The sequence below is a fragment of the Lithohypha guttulata genome (assembly GCF_036872675.1).
Source record: "Lithohypha guttulata strain CCFEE 5908 chromosome Unknown scaffold_9, whole genome shotgun sequence".
Taxonomy (NCBI): domain Eukaryota; kingdom Fungi; phylum Ascomycota; class Eurotiomycetes; order Chaetothyriales; family Trichomeriaceae; genus Lithohypha; species Lithohypha guttulata.
Genome location: NW_027042758.1, coordinates 597 through 19,786, shown reverse-complemented (window position 1 = coordinate 19,786; position 19,190 = coordinate 597). Strand labels below are relative to the sequence as shown.

The 19,190-nt window shown below is 44.8% G+C and overlaps 7 protein-coding genes across 7 annotated transcripts; 3 read left to right on the top strand and 4 right to left on the bottom strand.

The window, feature by feature from the left end:
- Window positions 1-497: 497 nt before the first annotated feature.
- LTR64_008356 (uncharacterized protein) lies at window positions 498-2,087 on the bottom strand (the record flags this gene model as incomplete). The annotated part of the gene is made up of 4 exons (XM_064902671.1): window positions 498-715; window positions 766-1,519; window positions 1,562-2,008; window positions 2,052-2,087. The coding sequence occupies 4 exons, from the start codon at window positions 2,085-2,087 to the stop codon at window positions 498-500; spliced, it is 1,455 nt and encodes a 484-aa protein (XP_064750810.1).
- An 888-nt stretch (window positions 2,088-2,975) lies between these two features.
- LTR64_008355 (uncharacterized protein) lies at window positions 2,976-4,171 on the bottom strand (the record flags this gene model as incomplete). The annotated part of the gene is made up of 2 exons (XM_064902670.1): window positions 2,976-3,391; window positions 3,442-4,171. 2 exons carry the CDS (start codon window positions 4,169-4,171, stop codon window positions 2,976-2,978), a joined length of 1,146 nt encoding a protein of 381 aa, XP_064750809.1.
- Window positions 4,172-5,793: 1,622 nt separating this feature from the next.
- Window positions 5,794-7,485, top strand: LTR64_008354 (uncharacterized protein; the record flags this gene model as incomplete). The annotated part of the gene is made up of 3 exons (XM_064902669.1): window positions 5,794-5,919; window positions 5,974-7,014; window positions 7,066-7,485. 3 exons carry the CDS (start codon window positions 5,794-5,796, stop codon window positions 7,483-7,485), a joined length of 1,587 nt encoding a protein of 528 aa, XP_064750808.1.
- Window positions 7,486-7,834: 349 nt separating this feature from the next.
- On the top strand, window positions 7,835-8,734 carry LTR64_008353 (uncharacterized protein; the record flags this gene model as incomplete). The annotated part of the gene is made up of 2 exons (XM_064902668.1): window positions 7,835-7,950; window positions 8,002-8,734. The coding sequence occupies 2 exons, from the start codon at window positions 7,835-7,837 to the stop codon at window positions 8,732-8,734; spliced, it is 849 nt and encodes a 282-aa protein (XP_064750807.1).
- Window positions 8,735-9,981: 1,247 nt separating this feature from the next.
- LTR64_008352 (uncharacterized protein) lies at window positions 9,982-11,698 on the top strand (the record flags this gene model as incomplete). Its single annotated transcript, XM_064902667.1, has 4 exons — window positions 9,982-10,329; window positions 10,377-10,424; window positions 10,472-11,397; window positions 11,488-11,698. 4 exons carry the CDS (start codon window positions 9,982-9,984, stop codon window positions 11,696-11,698), a joined length of 1,533 nt encoding a protein of 510 aa, XP_064750806.1.
- A 372-nt stretch (window positions 11,699-12,070) lies between these two features.
- LTR64_008351 (uncharacterized protein) lies at window positions 12,071-12,847 on the bottom strand (the record flags this gene model as incomplete). Its single annotated transcript, XM_064902666.1, has 2 exons — window positions 12,071-12,223; window positions 12,443-12,847. 2 exons carry the CDS (start codon window positions 12,845-12,847, stop codon window positions 12,071-12,073), a joined length of 558 nt encoding a protein of 185 aa, XP_064750805.1.
- Window positions 12,848-17,269: 4,422 nt separating this feature from the next.
- Window positions 17,270-18,290, bottom strand: LTR64_008350 (uncharacterized protein; the record flags this gene model as incomplete). Its single annotated transcript, XM_064902665.1, has 2 exons — window positions 17,270-17,607; window positions 17,678-18,290. 2 exons carry the CDS (start codon window positions 18,288-18,290, stop codon window positions 17,270-17,272), a joined length of 951 nt encoding a protein of 316 aa, XP_064750804.1.
- Between the last annotated feature and the right edge of the window lie 900 nt (window positions 18,291-19,190).

Sequence of the window (19,190 nt, the reverse complement as noted above, 5' to 3'; positions counted from 1 at the left end):
AGCCAGGCGCCGACGAGTTAGTAGTTGGGTTGGAGACAACCAGCGAATCCTCGCTGTTGATTGTTTTTGCATCTTTTTTCTTTTTGTTTCCTAATGTAATTTGACCTTGGGTGTGAAGAAGGAATAGGCGGGCGTATAGCATCGATCAAGTGGTAGTGGCGGTGGGGTTTTGCTCTTGGCATGGATTTGAGGGGTGGAGGTTCGGGGATCGGAGACTCATTCTTGGTTACATGGTCGTAGTCCTTCGAGGCTGTGTTGTTGAAGATTGATGGAATTGCGAAAATACCGGCGACTATCGAAGGATTTGGATTTGATAACACATCAATGTAACGAGCTTTGCAGTCACAGCAAGACTGTTGAAACAGATATGGCGATTCGCATATCACCACGAAAAAGCAAATGATGTCGTGGAACGTGGTTGTTGTACTCACACCCAATACACAATACTGATACTCTCTTGACCAACCCTTTTTCGCGGTGTTCCAGTCCCCGCTCACTCAATGCCTTGGCATGTTCATATTGATATGGACAGTCTTCGGCTGCAAGAACGCTTTGATGCCCTCCAGACCTCCTTCCCTACCATAGCCACTTTGTTTCCAACCACCAAAAGGAGTCTCAGGAGCGACCCAAAATGCCGAATTGATCGAGACGGTTCCTGCTTGAAGTTCTGCCTGTACCCGCATTGCTCTTGTGATGTCGTTGGTGTAGATAGTGGCTTTTTGCTTGGTTAGATTGAGAATTTCAGCGCACTCAGATTGAACTCACCTCCCAAACCATAAGTAGTGTTATTGGCCAGCTTGATAGCTTCTTCCTCCGTCTGGAAGGTCTTGACAGCGACGACTGGACCAAAGATTTCCTCTGTGTAGACTCTGTTGTTGACATCCGGGTTCATAAGGATAGTTGGCTCGACAAATTGGCCGTGGTCCCCTTTACGTGTACCGCCAGTTAGGACTTCAATACCATCTTGCTTGGCTCCTTCTAGGTAACCCATGACACGCTCGAACTGGGCTCTGTCGGCAAGGGGCCCGAAGACTGTGCCATCTAGAGCCGGATCGTCCATCTTATCGCTCATCTGAAGATAAGCCACCCGTAGTGCTTCAATGAACTTCGGAGCGACGTCATGCTGCACCAATATCCTCGAGCCAGCGAAACAGACTTGACCACTGTTGACCAGGAAACCATGCGAGTTGTGAACGACAGCATTGCCAATGTCTGCATCATTGAAGATGATAGCAGGTGATTTGCCGCCCAGCTCGAGCGAGACATGTTTCAGATTACTCTTTGCAGCTGCAACTTGAACCAGTCGACCTGAATTAGCAGATCCAGTAAAGGAGATCTTGTCAATGTCCATATGAGCTGCCAACAGCGAGCCTGTCTTTCCTCCGCCAGATACTAAATTGACCACGCCAGGAGGAAATCCTGCTTCTTTAAACAATTGTCCCAGGTAGAGCACAGCTAAGGGACTTTTCTCTGAAGACTTAAAGACGAAAGTATTGCCAGCAGCTACTGCAGGAGCAATCTGGGCATGTTAGCTGTATCTAAAGCATGCCGTGTATCTTACCTTCCAGCCGACAAAAACTTGTGTGCCGTTCCAGGCTGAAATGCCTGCACAAACGCCAAGTGGCTCGTAGTTGATGAGTTTGATGAGCCCCTCACCGTTCTCAGGATACGTTTCACCCGGTAATTTGTCAGTAAGACCGGCATAATACCGGAAAGTTGCTATCTGAACACTGATCATAACCTTCGCGATTGCAATAGGCTGACCCATGGCGATTGATTCTAGGTGAGCAATCTTATCGATGTGCTGGTCGATCAGATCGGCGTATTTGAGCATGATAGCAGATCGCTTGACACTTGGTGTACGTCTCCACGCCGGAAAGGCTGCTCTCGCAGCGGCTACTGCCTTGTCGACATCTTGCTCGTTCGCAACTTGTACTTTGTCTGTGACTAGGCTATCGTCTTTTGGGTTAACGATGGTCAGGGTCTCGCCGGATGAGGACGCCAGATACTGGACACGTTAGGCAAGTTATCACGTCCGAAGAACAGCCTACCTCGTTGTTGATGAACAAATTGGTCTGAATGTCCATAGTGGCCGCTTTCGTAAGTCGCTGTATTGATCAACAGGAAGGTCACAACTGGTGCAAACAGTCAGGCAAGCGTCGAAGCAACGAGTGTCAAAATTTAGTACGAGCTAGAAGCTCATATAGAGGTAAGATGTGATCCTACTGCGGGCAGTTTCAGGCTTCTGATGACCAGGTCGTTTCAATTCTGCCACACAAGGTCCACGACAACTCGGCTGGCTGAAATCCAGATCGTGGTCGAAGACCTCTTGCTGACAATGATACGAAATGTTGTAATACTTGACCCGTCCGATGGCTGTCATCGATTGAACACGAGGGAATCTTGGCGACCATTTTTAGCGACATATTGACCACCTCTTTCCACGTTGCTGGTGGTCGCTGTGCATACTCAGAAGTCTCGAGTATACCGGACATGATTGTATGAATTGCAGCAACTAGTCACTCTCTATGTCCCGAGGCAAGTCATCTCCAGCACTGTGTTTGGCGCAACTCGACGTGCTATCGTCGTGCGATTGAAGTTTCGCTAATCCTCGTATCCGGGCCAAGACTGAGTGCCGAGACTCAATCGTATTGGTAAATTCAGCGAGCACTTCGTGTAAGCTGCAGGACCGACGCGAGGGTGGCACAGGTGGTACAAAGAAAGCATGAACTCTGCACGCGCATCGTACCGAACGCCAATTATACAAGTTCGTTTGCTTCTGCTGACGACCTCAAGTACTTGGCGAAATCGTGTACTGCACTTTCTTGCAAATCCATCCTGTAGGACCAGCGGAGTATCGGTGAGTCACGAATGGCAGCGCAGAAGATACTTGCAATTGGAGAACCGTTTATGCCTCGACATAGATTAGCGAGATCATAAGCGAAATTCGTCGAGGAAGTTTCGAGCACTTCAATCTAGCTGATGCTGCTCCAGTATGACCAATCAATATCTTGAAGGTCAAAATCAATGGTATCAGTATCTAGGCTTGCAAGGTAGCTGTCTGAGAGAGTAGGATCGAAGGGTTGGACAGTGTTTTGCTGTTGCATAGTGGTGTCTGTATGATTTTGTCCATTCCGTGCCCGGAAGGCAGACAGTCGCGATTCCAAGTCCGTGATAAACGTGGGCGTGGCGCTGGAGGTACCACTGCTCGACCGATCTTGCCGTGCTTTCCAAGCCGAGACTATGAGCTTTGCCATGTGGTGTTTTCTGCGATCCCTTGTGAGGTCTGACAGAGTCGTGTTAGCCGAGTATAGGTCAGCTAGCAGACTCCACAATCGCTCGGTCCTGGCTTCATCCTGTTGCTGCAACACTTCCACAATGACACACATGACTAGGTATGTCAGCCAGATGAGAAGGACGAAACCAATAGACTTCACTTACGTGCCAACCACGAAAATATGCCTTTGACCCACCACTGGAAGTTTTGGAGCAATGATTGTAAGCGAGTCGCAATACTGTATTCCAAGCACCGGACACAGAGTTCCAAAAGCTCATCCCGACTTTCTTGTGTGGCTTGTGTTGAGTTGTCGCCGTAGACCAAGGGGTGCAAAGCTCGTATCCGCATAACGAGGATCAATGCTTTAGCCGAGAACTGAATTAGCACGTCTATGGGTCTGAGAGGATCGCAGTATTGCAGGAAATTCTGACCGATACCAGTCTCAAGCTCATCAAGCAACGAGTCTTTGTCCGTTTGTTTCAGCGACGTGCTTGCTTGCCAGGATAATCGAAAGCGAAGCTGTCGATCCCGAAAGAACCGACGTTGCTCATTGAGAACCCAATAAGTATACAGGCAGTATGATAAGCTGGTCAATCCTTTCCTTTCTTTCGGCATTTCTGTCGCAGTCATTTTCATGTCATCGTCTTCAATATTGAGAGGCAGCTTCGCATCCCAGTCGGCCATCAATGTAAGAGGAGTCAATCCACCCTTGATCGCAAGTGCCAAATCAACGTGTTGCAGCTGCCACCAAACTCGACGTCGTTCTTCGACTTCAAAGGGTGAAAGACCTAGAAGAGTTCCATCGCGATGAATGCCCAGCCTTTCTGCGTTTCGAATCACCAGTCCCATCAAAGACCACAAACTCTGTATACTCAGTCGATCCATACCAGCCATCTAAAGCCTTGTTAGCCAACAGCAATGATATCGTGTGGGAGAATAGGTCACCATGTATAGAGTCAAGGCCTTGATGACCGTGATATCTGTGATACAAAGCCAGTTCGTCCAGCACAACGCTTCTTCGCATAGTACCTGATATCCAGCAACGAGCGAGTCTTTCTCTTGACTCAACATCCGTCTGCATTCCTCCTCGGATAAACTGACAATACTGATGAAGTATATAGAGAACATGAGAGCATGCTCCGCGTAGGTCATTCGTGTACGAAGCTCCGGCTGAGTCGAGGCAGAACATAGTCTAGCTAGCATCCAGCTGAAAGGTGTTTTAACGAATGGACTGACTCTGACCTGAAATGTCTGCCAGAGGATATCGTGGTCATACTGTGAGGGATAGCACTCATATGGTTGACGTGAGCTTCTTCTACTGAGTAGCGTCGAAAAGGCATCAGGATTGTCCATAGTCAGGAACGGGCTTGTCGTGGCCATCTCGCTATTAATGCCTTCGTATCTGCTAGCATTCAGGCCACCGTGCCATGCGCGCCTTGAGGGTCAGCACGACTAGCAACAGGGTACGTCTTGATACGTACGATTCGAGGTAGAAAAGCTGACCATTGTCTTTGGAGATGACTGGATCTGTACCTTCGCCGTAGCTCCGGACGTCTGATCGTTGGACATCCTGAAGAGAGGGCACTGATACAGTGCTTCCAGCGACAGTTGCAGGAGTGGCTGGCAGACTTGTCGAATGAGGTTCGGTGGCTGTCCTCGAGGATGGGGTGGCTAATTGTAACGGGGGTTCGTTGCGAGGACCATGCTGGACCCTACTAGCTGAAGCGGCGTCCGAAAGCGCATCAACAAAAGGATCGTTCGGATCGCCACCAAGATTCCGCACAAAGGCTTCAAGTCTTCTGATACGGTCTGCGGGCGAAGCTTCGGAATATGTGCAGGAGTCTTTTTTTCTTCGTTTGCAATTGGAGCAAGGCTCTCCTTTATCACAGCGCACCTTACGCTTCGCGCACGGCTCGCAAGCTTGAGTCTTCATAACTCCCCGCAGTGCTCGCCATCAATCTGAGCCACTGACACATTGCTTCGAGGCACGTAAGGGGAGGAACTTGAGATAGAAGGAAGGTACGCGTCAAGAGGTCTCGGGCGCGCCCCCGAGAAAACCCTTTCCTATTTGAAGCTAGTAGGTTCTGTGGCGGCTTGCATGATGTAATTCGAGGTACAGAACATCGATGTAACCAATGCTTCGAGCGGTAATGACCATCTATACTACTGAGAATATGCCATAAACAGTTAATAGAAGCTCGTTTATAACTGTTTCGGGTCAAATGACGAGGTCTAGACCTAGTTTCATCAACCACATACACGCCTCTCGTTCCTGGCGGATTTACATCTTCGGAGCACTCACCGAAGTCATTTCGGTATCACCCGAACGACTCGGCCTTGCCAGTGATAATGCTATTGAATTGGATTGTAGCAGTTCAAGGACATCCTATATCAAGGAGATGATGTCCAACGCCATAGCAGAACCTATTCAGTATTCAAGAATTAATACACTACTAGATTTAGCTCGAAGACAACATCTAGTCCTTAGCTGGCGACCATAGTTGACTGCGAGCAATATGTCGAATAAGGAGGCTGGCGGTGGACAGGAGCAGCAAGATGAGGACACCAAGGTATACCCTTCTCGAAAGGTCGTACTGCCTGCTATGGCTGCTGTCTATATGGCTGTCTTCCTTGTGGCACTGGTGAGATGCAAGACAACGCTCAATCCTGGACACCCATATTGACATTCTGCACAGGATCGAACGATTATCGGCACTGCGATACCAACCATTACCAACGACTTCCAGAGTTTTGGAGATGTCGCATGGTACGAGTCAGGGTTTCTGCTTCCTCTCTCCATATTCCAATTGTCCTTCGGCCTGGTGTACAAATACTATTCGACGAAATGGGTTCTCCTCTCCCTTGTCGCAATCTTTGAAATTGGGTCCATAATATGTGCAGCGGCTCCAAACTCAAGCGCTCTCATCGTCGGTCGGGTTGTTCAGGGCATTGGTGGAGCAGGAATTTCAGCAGGTGCATTCCTGCTCGTCAGTCTGTTGGTGCCGCTACAAGCAAGGCCTAAATACCTCGGCGGTCTGGGAGCTGTGTTCGGGGTTGCGTCAATCATCGGTCCAGTACTTGGTGGCTATCTGACGGCGGTATCGTGGCGTTGGACCTTCTGGATAAATGTTCCCGTCGGAGCATCATCACTGGTCCTACTCTTCTTCCTTACCCCGAGTCGTCCACCTCCAACTAAGCCAGCAGACACGGCACTAGGCAAGCTCAAGCAGTTGGATCCGCTAGGTTTCGCACTGATTGCGCCAGCCATAACATGCTTGCTGTTTGCTATCCGGTGGGGTGGAAGCGAGTACAGCTGGAGCAACTACCGCGTCATCGTCTTATTTGTCGTCTTTGGCGTTTGTGGTGTGGCCTTCGTGGCATGGCAAGTTCGGCAGAAGGACAAAGCAACAGTACCTCCTAGGATTATCCTGCAACGCAGTGTGCTTGTGGGCTGCATAGCGAGCATAGGCATAGGATCTGTGTTAGTGATCTACGCCTTTTACCTACCGATTTGGTTCCAGGTTATTCAGGGAAAGTCACCAGAGAGCTCAGGTTTGTCCTTGATACCGTTACTCCTGAGCAATGTTCTTGCCGTCGTTGGTGGTGGCATTGCGACGAGTGCTTTGGGATACTATACGCCGTTTCTGATCGGCGGAAGTGCTCTTCTTGTTGTTGGCGCAGGATTGATTACCACCTGGGAAGCCAACGTTGGAGCTGGCATGTGGATCGGATATCAGGTATGTAACAACAAGTAGTTTCGCAGATGTGTTGAGACTAACACCAAACAGATCGTTGCAGGACTAGGGCTCGGTCTTATCCTTCAACAGCCCACGGTCGCCGCGCAAGCTGTCTTGCCCGAGAGTGATCTGTCGAGAGGCCTCTCACTATTGCAATTTGTCAACATACTTGGAGGAACGATTTTCGTCACCGTGTCGCAAACTTTGCTTGACACCAGATTGTCTCAAGGCTTGAATAACATTCTGCCAAACTTCGACCATCGCACGATCAGTAATGGCGATGCAGCATCACTTCGGAATCTTGCGCTAGAGAACGATACGTCGAAGGTCCTTAAAGTCTACAATGACTCCACCAGATTAATTTGGTACTTGGCTTTGGCATTATCCTGCTGGATATTTGTGTCGTCGTTGGGTATGGAGTGGAAGAGTGTTAAGAAACAGGACAAGAAATCCGAAAAGGCGAGACCGTGAGCAATGCGGGAGTCATGTTGCCGCTTCAAGGGGGTACTCCACGGCTATAATCAGACACTTTTACTGTCGATATAGTAGCTACTGGCTTCGAACCTTTCCAATCTCCGTTGCTTTCGTGCTGCCTCGGCTCGATTCTTGTTACGAAACAGAGCAGTAGAGTTTTGATGATTGCATTTAACTTGACGATGGGTTATCTTCGCGATAGAGTCCGGCTTGTTCTTTGTGAAATACTACCGTTCAACGAAAATAGAGTACCGTAGATCGACACTCTATCATATCTGTATAGCTTTCTCGATTCAGATCCTCTTCCATCTTGACAGAAGCAGCGTTTCACTCTAGCTCTACCATCATGTCCGCCGAGCAGGATGTCAAGCTGGACAATTTCCAGAACATCTTTCGATTAGATGGCAAGGTCGCGGTAGTGACAGGAGGTTCCAGAGGACTTGGCCTCAACGTTGCCTCGGGGTGAGCTATCTTTCTACTTCCATGACTGGAAGCTCGTGCTAATTGTCCCAGTTTCATGCAGTCTGGCTGCTCCAAAGTCTATATTACCTCTCGAAAAGCCAAAGCTTGCGAGGAAGCAGTGAAGGCTCTCAATGCTCTCCCGAACAAGGCTCCAGGCGCCGAAGCGATAGCGATTGCGGCAGACTCTAGCAAAGTGTCTGAAATAGAAAGACTTGTGGCAGAGATCAAGAAGACTACCGATCACGTCGATATTCTGTTCGCGAATGCTGGTGCGACATGGGGTGAGAAATTTGAGACACACCCTGAGTCGGCTTTCAGCAAGGTCATGGACTTGAACGTCAAGAGCATATTCTATACCGTGCAGAAATTCGAGCCTTTGCTGCGAGTCAAGGCCTCGAAAGCAGATCCAAGCAGGGTCATCGTGACCGCATCTGTGGCCGGCATCGAGGTCGGTACCTTAGGTCAACAGGCAACCTATGGGTATTCAGCTTCAAAAGCAGCGGCATTACATCTCACGAAGAACCTAGCTGTAGACCTAGGCCCAAGACATATTATGTGCAACGCGGTGTGTCCAGGCTTCTATCCTACTAAGATGGCTAATGGTTTGATGGAAATGAGTGGTGGTGTGGAGAAGATTGCAGAAGCATCGCCGAATGGCAGGCTGGGAGCTCCAGAAGATATCGCGGGTCTGGTAACGTTCTTGGCTAGTCCAGCAGCTAAACATTTGAATGGTGCACACGTGGTTACAGATGGTGGTGCTATACTTGGAAGACATAAGTTATAAGAGCTAAGAGCAATCGATGCATGACCTTCGCTGAAAGTGGAAAGCATTCAAGTGCTACTGCGATTGTCATGAACTGACTGAAGCAGGTCGGTGGTGGTCAAGAACCGCAAACCCATAGCAGAAGCATCAAACGTTTTCGAGACGATCCACCATGATTACACGGCCTTATTATCGTGCCTCCGGATCATGGCGTTGTTCCCGAAAGTGTCAAAGACGTGGAGAGAGGTGACCATAGGCCTTTCGGCTTACCATGACGAGCCTTCAGATGATAGCAATTGCTGACCAGCCATTGTAACCGAGTGATGTTGCCCCCAAAAGAAAGAGGTTGATGTTCATGAACGAATAGAGTAACTAAGAGTGGGAAGTCGTCGCTGAGAGATGTAACCACTAGCCCTAGCATTGTTCGATTTTACGAAATCCAGCTTCTTCATGAAACGTTGCAGTCAGACATGGGTCTAGCGTATTCGATACGTGACTCCAACTTGGGTGTGTGCTTTGATAAAGCGGAGCTCAACCCATCAACCAAGCTGATCACGTCGACACGCAATCCATTTCGTGTCAGCGCTAAGTTCTGCTTGTATACGGCTACCTGGACAACCCCAGAATAGTAGTGCTAGCAAAGTCGTCCATCGACAAGCGCGTCCAGTGGTTGAGATAGAATTTGTGATCATCGCTAGACCTTCCGAAGGATGTGGCTTAGGAGGCCGGCCCCAAGGTCGTTCCTTCCCGTCGAGTAAACGTTGCACCGACGGATGATATCAAAAGTCCGCATCCACCTGCTGAGCACTTCGCGCTCGTTATCGTATTCGACTGCTTCGTGTCAACTCAAAAGGGTCCAACAGTTCTGAAGGAGCAAGCTGATGCACTGATGATGCTATCAGGGCTTCTGATGGCCTGGGTCAAGCCCTGTTGCTCCGGGATGCCTAATAAGAGATGTTAGCTAGGTACAACTCGAGCGTTGCTCTCGCACTTATATTCAGCGTCACTTGTATTGCTTGCAGCTCCTTCTCTTTGTGCCGACGTGTGTGCCAGCACCATCAGATATCTTTCAAAGTGATACGTTTCGAGTTTGAACCCCAGATCTAACACTACCATGCACTTTTCCGTTCTCGTCCCGGTCTGGGCAGTACTGGCCCTGATAATTCACAGACTCGTTGTCACAATCATCCAGCGACGTCGTCATGCAGGTATGCAGCTCCACGTGTTGGTTGTTGAACAGTCGAACAGGTTCCGGTGCTCATGGGGAAATGGCCAAGTTTACGCTGACGACTCCGATAGCGAAAGCAGAGGCACTCGGTTGTCAAGATGCACCAATGTATCCAGATTGTGGAATATTGGGAATCAAGCATGTCAGATATATCTTGAATGCCGACAAGAAGAAGCTATTCCCAGATATGTTGATTGATCGACAGCAGCTAATGAGCAAAATACATGGGCGGGAGGTGTCAACCTTCAAGAATGAAACTATGGGACAAATCATATACTTTACAAGCGATCCAGAAAACATCAAAGCCATGTTAGCCACTCAGTTCGCTGACTACGACCTGGGTCCTGCAAGACGTGGAAACATGGTTCGCACACTGGGTGACGGGATTGTGAGTGCTCAATATGATGGTACATGGACAATCAATGACGGTAGCAGTTCGTTCAAGACAACAAAGGATGGGAACACAGCCGTGCTATGCTCAGAGTGAGTCAGATTGGCCTCGTCTCTCCTAGCAGCTAACAGTACTGTAGCCACAGTTCGCTCGTGAACAAATATCGGACCTTGACCTGGAAGAGAACCATGTCCAAACCATGATGAAAGCTATTGGACCTGTGGAAGCCGACGGCTGGACTTCCGAAATCGATATACAGACCTTATTCTTCCGTCTCACCCTCGACTCCGCCACAGAGTTCCTCTTCGGCGAATCTGTCGATAGCCAGATCCTCGAAATGCCTACCTCCAATTCTCAAAAGACTGGTCTGGAGAAGGCATTCGCACACAATTTCGACTCAGCCCAAGCGCACATGGCTAGGAGTTTTCGTCTGGGCGATATGTACTGGCTACACAACCCACGCGAATATAAAGAAAACAATAAAGTCGTCCATGAGTTCGTGGACTACTACGTGAACCTAGCGCTGCGAGGCAACCTCAATACTGAGAAGAAGATGGAAGAAGGTCAAAAGAAGCACAAGTACATTCTTCTTGAGGCGCTTGGGCAGCAAACAAAGGATCCACTCGAGTTGCGCGGACAGCTGCTCAACATCCTCCTCGCTGGACGTGATACAACATCAAGTCTGCTCTCCTGGTTTTTCCATCAACTTCTCCGCAATCCAGAAGTTTTCGAGAAACTAAGAAGTACTGTAATTGACACTTTCGGGACCTACGAAGACCCGCACGATATCACTTTCGCCAACCTGAAAAGCTGTCAATACCTGCAGTACTGTCTGAATGAAACGCTTCGAATCTGGACTGTCGTACCAGGTAACGGACGTCGAACTAACAAGGCTACCACATTGCCTAGGGGAGGCGGACCAGACGGCAAGTCGCCGATATACCTGCCGCCTCAAACAGATGTTAACTTCAGCTCACATGTCATGCATCGCCGTAAGGATTTATGGGGTCCAGACGCGGAGGAATTTCGACCAGAAAGATTTGCTGGACGAAAGTCTGGTTGGGAGTAAGTTTCCCCAAGAGTTGTTTGCTGTGAACAGCTACGCTGAGAACCCCGTGAATGATGAAGTAGAATTTTCATGCTAACGGCTAACAGATACCTCCCCTTCAATGGTGGCCCAAGGATCTGCATCGGACAGCAATTCGCTCTGATCGAGGCGTCATATGTCGTTGTTAGATTGCTGCAGAAGTTTGATAAGCTTGAACTGCCTCCACACGAGATTGAAGAAAGAGTTACCAGCAACTTGACACTGACAAGTTGTCCTGCAAGACCGGTCCGATTGAGAATGCGTTTGGCGAAGGATTAGCGTCGCGTGAGGGTTCCTTGCGACCACGCCTGGGACCAGGCACATGTAGGATTTGCACAGAAGATAGATGACTCCGAGCTGAAGGCGGCTGCTATGATGGTTGCTTTGGTACTGATTTCTTGCCTTTCAAGTGCTTGAGCTAGATCAGATGTTGATGGTGGTGTTCTCTCACTTGCTAGAACTAGGCCTATCATGACCACAAGCGCAATACCAGGAGGTAGATCCTGCGGTATCAATGCTTGGTCTCAAATCTGTCCTCTAATCTGTGACGTCTATGAGCAGTCTTCACTTGAGACCTCCAGCAGACCTATCACACTTCGAAACCGCTTCGATGGCTGTTATCTTCATGGATTTACTGGCTGCCTTTGTGAGTCAACCAGCATCAAGTTTGACCTGTGCTCCATCCTCTCCAGAGTGCAGCCGGACAAATTGTTGTAGTTCGAAGAGATCCACAATCCTGGCGCAGGCTTTGTGCGCGAGGACGGAGTAATGGTCCTGAGGCCAGTCACTAATCGTCATTTGTGTCTGACAAAATGGAGTCGAGAAAGTCAACGAAAAGATGAGATAGTTTTATTAGCCATTAATTTGGACATCGCTGCTCGAAGCTGTCTCTGCTGTGTTGTGCTCGCTAGCTTTAGAGATATTCTCAAGCAAATCAAAGACTTTCAACAAAAAGGTCTCAGCTTGTCGCTCGATACCTGGCACTTCACTCTCACGAGGACCACCAATCGCACACTTGCTCACCTTCTGGTAAACGAGCCATGCCACCACTTTCTCAACCTCTACATCCGAGTTCGGAGTCGTCAGATCGACAAAGCACAATTGCTCCTCTGCCTTGCCCAACGTCCTTGCATAGTCAATCCCAAGTTGTGTGCCTTTGCTCACATCACTCTTACCAGCCTCAGCACTGAGGAGAGTAAGCACACCGTCGGCCTGCTTGATATTCAACTCTGTCCGTAATGCTGATGCAGTAGTGCCAGTTTCGACCAGATTTGCTCGAAAGCGCTCAGGTATGCTGTAGGCTCCGAGCTCATTGGTGTAGTGTAATGGCACGTAGCCTGAGATTGGAAGCGAGAAGGCTTTGGCCGCGAGTAGAGCTGCGGTATCCACACCTGTTTGACCTCCGGAGATGACGGTCACTGGTGTCATCTTAGTCTGGCATGGTCGATGGTAATGAACAGGATGGGAGGAAAAGTTGGGTGGTATGAAAGTTGCGCCTGTCCACGATGTTATCCTGTAACCAAGCTGCCGCTTGAGTGCGATTTTCGGCACCCACAAAGAGGCAAGTCAATGCAAGCCTCACGAAACTGCCACGTTCGGTACGTTTTTTCCATACAGCGACTTTTGCGCCTCGGAATTCAATCATGTGCAGGCTTTGACGTTCTCTCACCCTGGTCTTTCTACCAAGACCACTATGCTCTGTATGGGTCGCTGTTCAGTCCTTCCTCTGTGACAACTGGGCAGGACCCAATCATCGGACGCGCCCACGCTGCAAACTGGACACTATTGGCTATGGCTGTCCACAAAGAGTTCAAGTCGGCTCGGGGCGAGCACACCTAGACCTTCCCTTTAGGCTCATCAACTTGACTTCTAGGCACGTGCTAGGCAGGCTGGCACAAGGTTGACAGAGGGACATTATAATCAGCCTCTCTTGTCGCTTGTGAGCTATCCAAGCTGTTCCTTCAATGCGCCAAACATCACTATGACGCTGCCTTACCTGCGCAGTATCTCTTCAAAACGTTGCAGGTAGTGTGTTCGATAACTACCATCCACTTTATACCTATTCCCTTCGGCGTCGTCTGTCCACTGCCTTGTTTGTAAAGCTTCCACTGTTGTTTCTGATCAGGCTGAATCTGAGCGCGGATATGTCGCGGCTCTTCTGAAGCTTTCTGCGACCGACGTCAGTCATAAGTAGGTCGTCGATAAAATAGATCGCAAACGTAAACGTCTACTGTTACCCTCGCTTACGAATAAGACGTATAGCCCTGCTTATAAGCTCGCTACGCGGTATAACATATTTATATTATTTTTAATTAAATACGTATAAATATATTAACTTAACCTAATAATCTTTTAAATAATATAATATATAATTCTAAATTATATTAATACGAAGTTAAGAGTTAAGTTCAAGTTACTTAAACTTAACTATAATTAGACCTCCGTAGAGTTAGGGTCGGGTCGACCTTTTTTCGACCCTAACCCGGACCCTGCCCGGGTCGGATTAAACTAGGGTTAGGGCTAAAAACGGGTCGATTTAAAATAATACTAAACTATAAATAGACTAAAAAGCTTGAATTTTATTATATAATATATATTATATTTAACTATAGTAATTATTAAAGTAATAATCAAAATTATTTTTAACTTTTAGTATATTAAGCTAAACTACTATTAGTATAATTAGATTATTTAAGGTTTCCGAGTCGACCCTAGTAGAGTTAGGGTTAAGGTTAAAAAAAGGTTAACCCGACTTAGATAAGGTTAGAAGTAGGGTTAGACCCCCTTTAACCTAACCCTAATAAGGGTCGGGTTAGAGATGTCATGACTTGTTATGCGGCCAGGCCTACGGCCAGGTATACGACTGGACGTACGGCTAGGCGCACACCTAGACACGTACTAGGACATACGACCGGGCCCACGTCACAAAGTGGCCCAAAACCAGAATCAGCTAGGGACTAAATCAGAATAGGACTGGCCTAAAACCGACCTTACGTAAAGGAAGGTTTAGCGAGACTGAACTATAAAGATTACCGTACTTAGTATAATTAGCCTAATTAGTAGTACTTAGTACTAAGTATATTAATTAAGATAAATAATACTAATTAAGTTATTATAACTTATAAGTATATAGATTCTAGTATACTCTCTAGTTACTTAAATAGATTCTTTATAATTAATCTCTCTTACTAATTCTATTAATACCTTCTAAGTACCTTTTCTATTATATTTATACTTCTTATTACTAACTAGCTAATATACTACTTTATTACTTATAATTAGACTTATTTATCTTAGGCCTAAAAACTTATATTATATAACTATAAAATATAATCTATATCTAATTTATATAGTATATATATTTTATAATTATATTACTTTTATATCCTTATACTCTTATTACTAAGGATAAGATTAGAAAAGTAAAAGATTAAGCTAGATATAAATAAAGCTCTTACTTAACTTTCTTTATATAAGATTAGTTTTAGACTAGCCCTATTCTAATTTCGTTTATAGCTATTTTTAGTTTAGGCTACTTATAATATAGGCCTAATTCTATATTCTAATATATATCTTACTATACGCCTAGTTATATACTTAGCTATAGGTCTAGTTATATAATAAGTTATAATACTTAAATATATATTAAAATATAAGACTAGACCTATATTATAAGTAGCCTAAACTAGAAAATAGCTATAAACGAAATTAGAATAGGGCTAGTCTAAAACTAATCTTATATAAAGAAAGTTAAGTAAGAGCTTTATTTATATCTAGCTTAATCTTTTACTTTTCTAATCTTATCCTTAGTAATAAGAGTATAAGGATATAAAAGTAATATAATTATAAAATATATATACTATATAAATTAGATATAGATTATATTTTATAGTTATATAATATAAGTTTTTAGGCCTAAGATAAATAAGTCTAATTATAAGTAATAAAGTAGTATATTAGCTAGTTAGTAATAAGAAGTATAAATATAATAAGAAAAGTACTTTAGAAGATACTAGTAGAATTAGTAAAGAAGATTAATTATAAAATAACTATAAAATATTAGTTATACCTAATCTATAATATATATATAGTTTAGATATCTTTTAATATATTTATAATACTACGATATTAAGTTTTAATCTAATATTACTAATATTTTAATATTATATCTAAATTAAGTTATTTATTATCTTATAACTTTACTAAATCTTCTCTTTAGCTAAGCTATTTTAGATACTTTTTCTTAATTAGTATACTTTATATCGTAGTTATATACTAGTTATAATAAATAAGTTATAAAACTATAACTATAATATTTATAATTAAATAATAAAATATTTTTACTTCTTATTTTATTTAAAGGTAGTAAATATACTAAAATTAATTTATATTTTTTTATAAATAATATTTACTAATTATAATATATTATAAATAACTATCTTTAATTAAGATACTTTATTTAACTTTTATTTTAAAAAAAAAAACTTATAAATTAACTTAGTATTAAGTATAAATTTTTAATATTATTTTATCTAAAAATAAATAATTAAATTAAAAAAAATAAATTAAACTTTTAAATAATACTTATAATATTATATTAATTATTAATAAAATAATTAGATTTTATTATTATTTTTAGTTTAATTTTACCTTAATAATAATAATATTATTATTAATATATTATCTTTTTATACTAATTATTATACTTAATTAATTTTTAGTTAAATAAAAGAACTTTATAACTAATTTAAGATAAGATAAAGCTTAAGTTTTTAGTTTAATAAATAATTTATTTTATAAATTAATATAAAATTAAAAGATTAAATCTTTTTAAAAGAGACTTAGTTTATTTAATTTAAAAAAATATCAAGAAAGGTAGAACTAACTAGGGGAGAACTAGAACCGATATACTAATACAAGCGCATTAACACGTCTAATATCTCGTGACAAACAGATTACGAGCACGAAACTGTAATCAGCGGTGCTAGAGCTCGTAGAGTGATCAGCCTCTAGCCTATTGACATTGTTCGTACACTTTATCGTAACTGCTGCCTAGCTTTCTTATCATCCGGCTTGCTTATGTGATCTTAAACGAGATGCGAAAAAGAAACGAAAGAGAACGGGTCCAAAATGAAACATCGAGCGACACTATTCTAACAGAAGCTGTGAACGCGCTAAGTCACGCCTACTGAATGGGACAGTGGAATTCTTTGATCGACCTTGCATTAGCAGCGGACGATATCGAAATACCTACCTAAAATTGCCTAAATCCGTTACCCTATCTGACTCCAAGCACAGAAACGGGCATAAGTCCTGGCCTGTAAGAAACAGCAAGCCGTCTTCTCCAGCGTTAAATCCGAAATTCTGTATTGTTGGCAAATTCAGGAGGAAGTTCTAGGAGCTGATCTTGCTCGAATACTCGAAGGATATTTCTACAAGTTTTAACACGTACACAGATCACCTACACCTTAGGCTCAGCCTATTGCCCTAAGCTTAGTCCGCTCTCCATCCACAGTCGGTCGCGGACAGTGGTATTCTGTTTCTGATCAAAGCTTTTCGAACAACAATTCACACTTTCCAGCTTTAGGCATGGCTAGAAAGTGGTCAATCATCTTCATACCTTCCTCGGTCGTTGCTGGACCTAGTTGACAGCGTGCTCTCATCACAAGAGCTGCTGTCGTTACTTTCAGCTCCGTTATGGCAAGCGCTTTACCTGCGCAGGCTCTTGGACCTCTCGAGAACGGCATAAAAAGCTCTTTTGCACGTTCAGAATCTACCCCAATGTCTTTCTTGTGGTCTAGCCATCTGCCAGGATTCCAAGTCTCTGGCTTCGGGAAGGCAAGCTCATCTCTATGAGTTGTGTAGCATTGCATGGATACGATGGTCTAGGAACCTATGAGTCGGGCTCGAGACAAACAATTGGACACTCACGCCTTCGGGAACATACTGTCCATCGATCACTCGGCCCCCAGCTGGTGCCGTTCTTACAAGACTCGCTGGCGCTGCAGGGTGTAGTCGCAAGCTCTCGTTGATGACTGAATCGAGTATGGGAAGGTCAGCCAAAGCACTCATCTTGGGAATGTCGTTCGATTTCACGTTGGCCAGCAATTCTTCCCGCAGGCGATCCTGCCAAGCTTGATGCTTGGCCAACTCCCAGAATAAATAAGTAAGTGTCGTACTTGTGGTGTCTGATGGATTTAAATCAGTACAATCAATCGACAGACTGAATTTGCATCAATGACGATGTATGTGACCTACCAGTACCGCCGAAAATCAAATTGCCTATCTCGCACTGCATCTCGAGGTCGCCCAGTACGGCGCTCTCTCCTGCCTTCTCCGCGGCCAGATTGGCAGACAGAAACTTGGTCAATAGGTCACGACGCGTGGACTCCCTGCTATTCTCGTTGATGTATTGCTCAAAGGTTTTACGTCCATACTCGCGAATACGCTCAGGGCCTAGCATCATCTGACGCAGGCCCTCGAAAGGTAACTGTCGCAATAGCCAGTGAACAGGGGGAAAAGCATACTTGATCCCAAGGCTGACGAATTGGTTGTCCATCCATTCTAGAAATTGAGGCATCTGATCATCATCTAGAGCTTTGAAGGACTGCCCAAAGAACAACTCGCCGACGACATCAAGAGACAGTCGTCGGAAGCTCGACAGTACGTCGACAGGATTTTCCCTTGCCTCCAGAATTCTATTCACGAGCTTGAGCACGAGCATATCAATTGTGGGCTCGACTTCGTTGATGGCGGCTTGACCGAATGCTGGCTTAAGCAACCGTCTGCGATCAGCGTGCTTCTTTCGGTCTCGTTCTGAGAAGATACCTAGAGGCTCTACACTCATCGCATCGTACCAAGGTGCTTTCATGTATGGTGTTGCTTGACCATAGATCTCCCTTGTTGCAGCTAGTCCAGCGAATGAAATTTCACTAGGACCGACACGAACAACAGGTCCATATTGTTGATGCAATTTGTGGATATGGCTGGTCCGGTATCCAGCAATGTCAATAAGGACGAGGTAGTAACTACTCAATTTTGCGGCTAGAGGTCCAGGAATCGAACGGAGTGGCGAAAGGAGCACCTCGTAGATGAGCTGTATAGGTTAATCGCTAGCTGGAAAATGTTCCGGACAATCGAAGCACACTTCGTTCTGCAGTACTAACCTTGAACAGCAAGGTCAGCAGCAATGCCAACGATGCCCAAAAAATGGCACTTTGTAAATAAAGGTACATCGCTTTGCAGAATTAGAAAGCAAAAGAATATGTGGTAGGTGGACCTCCTTAGTAGCTTTGCCGAATAAGACTTCCTGAAGCTTACGAATATTTTATTTTGTACACAGCTGAGGGGATTAATACGAACCTCGGTCGACGTGAGCAGCTGAGGGGATTAATACGAACCTCGGTCGACGTAAGCAGCTGAGGGGGAGACTTTAACTAGTTGCACAGTGCCCTCTGGCTATCGGAATATGACCCTATACCTAATTAAATAATAATTGATAAACTTTTACTCCTAGATACCGAACTCTAGTGTAGTACACTTTTATCTATTTTATATACTCGATCTACTAAGCCTCTCTATAATTTTATCACGACTGCTCGTAGGTTATAATCGAGTAAGGGCTATACTTAGAAAGGTTAGAACGCTATATATTAGCTATATACTAGTACTAAAGAGATAATAATAATACTAAAGATACTAGAAGGTATTCTAAGTAATAATAACTTAGATTAACTATAAAGAGTAGAATTATAAAATATATTATAAAGAT